Source organism: Megalops cyprinoides, chromosome 24 (genome assembly GCF_013368585.1).
Source record: "Megalops cyprinoides isolate fMegCyp1 chromosome 24, fMegCyp1.pri, whole genome shotgun sequence".
Lineage (NCBI taxonomy): Eukaryota > Metazoa > Chordata > Actinopteri > Elopiformes > Megalopidae > Megalops > Megalops cyprinoides.
The window spans coordinates 19921882-19926354 of record NC_050606.1 but is presented as its reverse complement, the minus strand read 5'-3'; the positions used below and the strand labels follow the sequence as shown (position 1 = coordinate 19926354).

Below are 4473 nucleotides of genomic sequence, written 5' to 3'. Positions count from 1 at the left end.
TATCACAGTCATAAAACATCAACACATTACGAAGAACAGATTCGAAGATAGTGTATGTGAATAGAAATATCGGTTCAGTAGTTTAATTTATAGGTTCATAATTCAAACCCCAAGTGTGGGTTTAGGTATAGATAACGTTGGTTCCCGGAATAAGATCGCTGCTTCAGCACCATGGACAGAGCCACGTGAGCCCGCTCTGTATTACCCTGCTTAGTCGTTGACGGAGCTGGTCACACTGCAAAGTTAATTCGATACTCAACCTTCCGATCTGTAATGTAAACAGCTATGTTTACGGTTCATTCCTGTCAATGATGCATCGATTCAATTCAGTTCGCGTGTCTCTCCGTGTGGAAAACCACAATGAAAACGGTCATTAAATGAAAATATTTGGAATGATACCATTTGCGCTAAAATGAGTGCAGGGAAGAACGAAAGGAAGTAGATGAGCATAACAATATGATATTTTATTATCATTTAGGCCTAATATTATAGGAAGATTTTATGTAGCTCTTTCACAACATACTTAAACATTTAAGAGCAACGTTACTGAACAAATAAATAAAAGCTAGCTACGCATATCCGAAATGTACCGTAGACGATATTTGAATATATGTTTTATAAATTAGGCTGAAGTTTTAGTAAAATAGTTTTTTTTCCAATATTCAATATGTCTCCATTAACAGAAATACGACGCAGGTTTCTTTTTTAAACAATAACTTTAAATAGTATGCGTCTTACAATTGACATATTTCCAATATTCTCTGCATCCAGGAGAAACACCAGGAACAACACGGAACAAACAAAAACACCTTCCATTCGTGCAAACTTTGCTTGTGTCGATAAAGCGCTTCTTGACACGTGAACGTCCAGAATTCCACACACTTTACTTGACGGACGCCGTTTTCTTAAGGGCTGCACAGACACGAAAAATAAAGCATGGAGATGAAGACAAGTAGTTCTAGGTTGTAATTCTTCGGTTTGGAGAACCCTCACGTTAATTCTGCTGTCCACCGCATTGTTTGTAGACAAAAAAAAAAATTCAGCCGTTTCCCCAGTGATACAATCCGAGGGTAGATGTCGAGCTTCGCGTTTGTAAACACGAAGAGGTCGATTCATCATCCAAGCAATCACGGATTTTTTTTTTTTTTTAATTAGCGTGGGCTCCAAGGAAATGCCACTATTTAACGTAGATATTTAAATAGCTTGACATCTTTCTGCTTCTTGGGCAGTTTTTGTTGTTTTCTGTTTCTTTTTAAGGAATAGCATATGTTCTTGACCTTCATTTCGCAGAAGAGTCATTTGAAATAAAGTCTGGAGGCGATGTTTATAGAGGGAAAACTAAGAAGCCAGAAAATGTGGAGTATTTCCAGCCGCCCATCAGGTTGCCCCTCTCCAGCTTCAGATAGAGTCTGTCCTCGCGTTCCAGATGCAGCAGAACTCCATTGCTGGCCGCCTCGCGGGTGACGTCCTGATCTCCAGCGAACGCCGATATGACCGGGTATTCATTCTGCATCAGGTTCACCTGAATAAAGAGATAGTATGTCATTCACTCATTATATTGCATTCCGGGGGTGGGCGTCGGGTGGGGAGGCTTCCACAATAAAGATGAGACAGCTGTCTGATTACAGTGTACATTTCCGTACGTGTATATGTCCAAGAATGCTGCCGTGCTCACCTGTATAGTCTGTCTGTTATATACCTTGACCACGTGAAAGCTGAAGCTGTAGATTCCTCTCCTTGGCGCCTGGAAAACGCTTGCTTTCAAGTCGAAGTGGTTGCCAATGTTAACTAATACCTGCAACAACAGCAGCAACAACAGAAATGAAAACAGCAAATAAAACTAAACGAAAAATTAAGTTATTTCCTAGTGTAATAATGTTCTCAGTTTGCTGTGAATTCACCACAGCAAATTAAAAAAAAACCCCGGACACAGTCCTTCTTCCAGTAATGTCAGTGTTGCCCTGATGCACATCGTTTTATGTAAAATTGTCAAGACCACTGGTAAGGTTCGGCGTGACACGTTACGTTAACAGCACAGATTGTGTATGTTGGCACTGAAAGAACAAGCATAACTTTGCACCCAAGCGGATCAGGATCCCCACAAAATTTCACGCGTGCGGTCTTTTTCATCACGTTGATTACTTCTTCTCCTTCCCCTGGCCTGATGTCCGACTGGCCACTTATAATGTTGCAGCTTGCTCATTCTGCGGAGAAATACAGTTAGTGCTATGACAGCTGTGTGTCATGCGTGATTTAAACCCGCGTTCCTCAAATCCAGAGCCCGGGCCGCTTACCACTGTACCACACCCCTGCCAGGTACTTCTATGGTGCGCGTCATGGGCTCGTCTGAGAGGATTGGTGACGTCAATATTGGCATAGATTGTTGCGGTGAGGCTGTGTTCATGCAGTCTTTGGTGTGACTAATAAATGCCGCTTACGGGGCCAATGACTGCTTGTTCATGCAATTTTTGGTGAGGCGGCTAAAGTGGCGAGTTTGTTGAAATCGAATGATGTCAGTCAGCGGTGTCATCAAATGCCCGCAACGAATCTGAAAAATAAGGCTTTATTGACTTAGAGTGGCAAAACACTGCTTGATTGGCAGCTGCTTTGATCTTGTAGCTAAGTGCTGGCTAGTCACTTGATTTGTTCCACTCCCAGAACACGCGCCCCCACGATATACCGTTTCAATGAACACGATAATGTAGGTCAACCGCAAGTGTATTTGGATGGTGTAGGACAAAACGCCGTATCGTACTTTTATAAAAATAAATAAATAAATAAATAAACACTTAATAAATCCAGTCCCTTTGCGTTATTAATGGAAAAGGGGTTTTGCTTTATTTGTCATGAACTGAATCCTCCTCCCTCAGGATACTTGTCCTGGCTGAGTCCAAAATTACAGAGGCAGAATTACAATGTGCAGCGCAATCAATAATTTAAGAATTTAAATCGCAAATGATTGATGTGACCTATTATTAAACTAACACGTGAATAAAACGTGAATCATGTTTATCATCGATGAATGCAGTGATATGCAATGGTATAAAGTGACCTAAATGTGCTTCTTATATATGTGTATATATATGTGTGTATATATATATATATATATATATATATATATATATATATATATATATATATATATATATATATATATGAGGATAACAACATATCAGGTAATACATTCAATTAAAGTAGTAGATGGAATCAATTCCTGCAGCAGGCATGATAAAGTTATTAAAAATAGTAAATAAAGACAACATAACAGCTGACCTGGTCGAAGTATATGGTCATGGATTTATTGCTCATTTCAGACGGCTCGTGATTTGTCCCTCTGACCGCGGAGAAAGCCACCTTTGCGCTGCCGGATCGTACAGATATTCCGAGCGAGGAGGTGATCCCTCCGTCTGCCGAGGGGTTCGAATCGCAAACCACCAAGCACTTTCCCTCCAAAACGATCGGTTCGGTGTCATTCTGTCCCAGCGAAAAAGTAACGGCACATCCCACGAGAAGTAGCAACGGCAGCATGGTACGCGATGCGGGGCAGCTTGCTGGCACCATGGTCGGGACGAGAATCCTGCGCGAAGATCTTAACGATCAGCCCCTTGGAGGTTTGTGGCGCGATCACCTGCTCCAACCACTGTAATCCTGTCTGCTTCTCTCCGTCTCTCTCTCTCTCTCTCTCTCTCTCTCTCTCTCTCTCTCTCTCTCTCACTCTCTCGTTCTTTTTCTCTCTCTCTCTTGCTCTCTCTTCTACACTCCGTATGCGCCTCTCTATAGGATTGCTTACAGACTGCTGGCGAGTCGTAACCTAACAATTAAGCCGAACTGGACTACTTCAAACATGCTACGCTCTATTAACACGCTACCCTATATTACCCTCGTTCGGCATTGGACCTCTGTATTAGATGTAAAAAGAATAAAATGACAACATAAAATCCAGACCCAAAAGCACTACACTGAAATTCATATACGGTATTTCACGCAATGCCAAATATCCGACAGTATTTGACTTGAAATAATTACGAATGCATCTGTTGATTGTTGACACGTCCTCTTATAGGCTATTATAAAGCAGTTCTTATCAGTAACTATTTGTAAACCGATTTATATTCAAAGAGCTCTATCGAGTGAGTGCAAATCATACACGTACTGTAGTATGGGGTATCAAGCTATTCCCCACAGCGCATATCAAATGTTGGATGGACTGAGAGACGCAGAATCGCCCTTCGCGATCCCCTTACCCATTCTTTATAGGAAAGCATTACAACTGAACTTTTTTTTCGCTTTGATATATAGCTCTATGTTCTGCCAGGTATTTGCTAACCCTCCGGATACATGATTGCGTTTGAATCGTAACCTGAACACAAACGGCAATTCCAGGAAACTCAGGAGAATAACAAGTTCACCTGCTTTCACGTTTAATAGCGGTATATGACCATGCACTGATACGAAGTGATGATTTGAACATAA

General features: G+C 41.4%; 1 protein-coding gene across 1 annotated transcript; it reads right to left on the bottom strand.

The window, feature by feature from the left end:
• Positions 1-450: 450 nt before the first annotated feature.
• LOC118770837 (cerebellin-2-like) lies at positions 451-3697 on the bottom strand. The gene is made up of 3 exons (XM_036518566.1): positions 3274-3697; positions 1676-1795; positions 451-1522 (listed from the first exon to the last, which is right to left on the bottom strand). The coding sequence occupies exons 1-3, from the start codon at positions 3559-3561 to the stop codon at positions 1325-1327; spliced, it is 606 nt and encodes a 201-aa protein (XP_036374459.1). The 5' UTR covers positions 3562-3697; the 3' UTR covers positions 451-1324.
• Positions 3698-4473: the final 776 nt, after the last annotated feature.

Coding starts and splice junctions, on each gene's coding strand:
- LOC118770837 (XM_036518566.1), bottom strand. CDS start 3,561: ATGGTGCCAGCAAGCTGCCCCGCATCGCGTACCATGCTGCCGTTGCTA. Junction 1,796..3,273: donor TGACCATATACTTCGACCAG/GTCAGCTGTTAT, acceptor CTGTTGTTGCAG/GTATTAGTTAACATTGGCAA. Junction 1,523..1,675: donor ATAACAGACAGACTATACAG/GTGAGCACGGCA, acceptor CTCTTTATTCAG/GTGAACCTGATGCAGAATGA.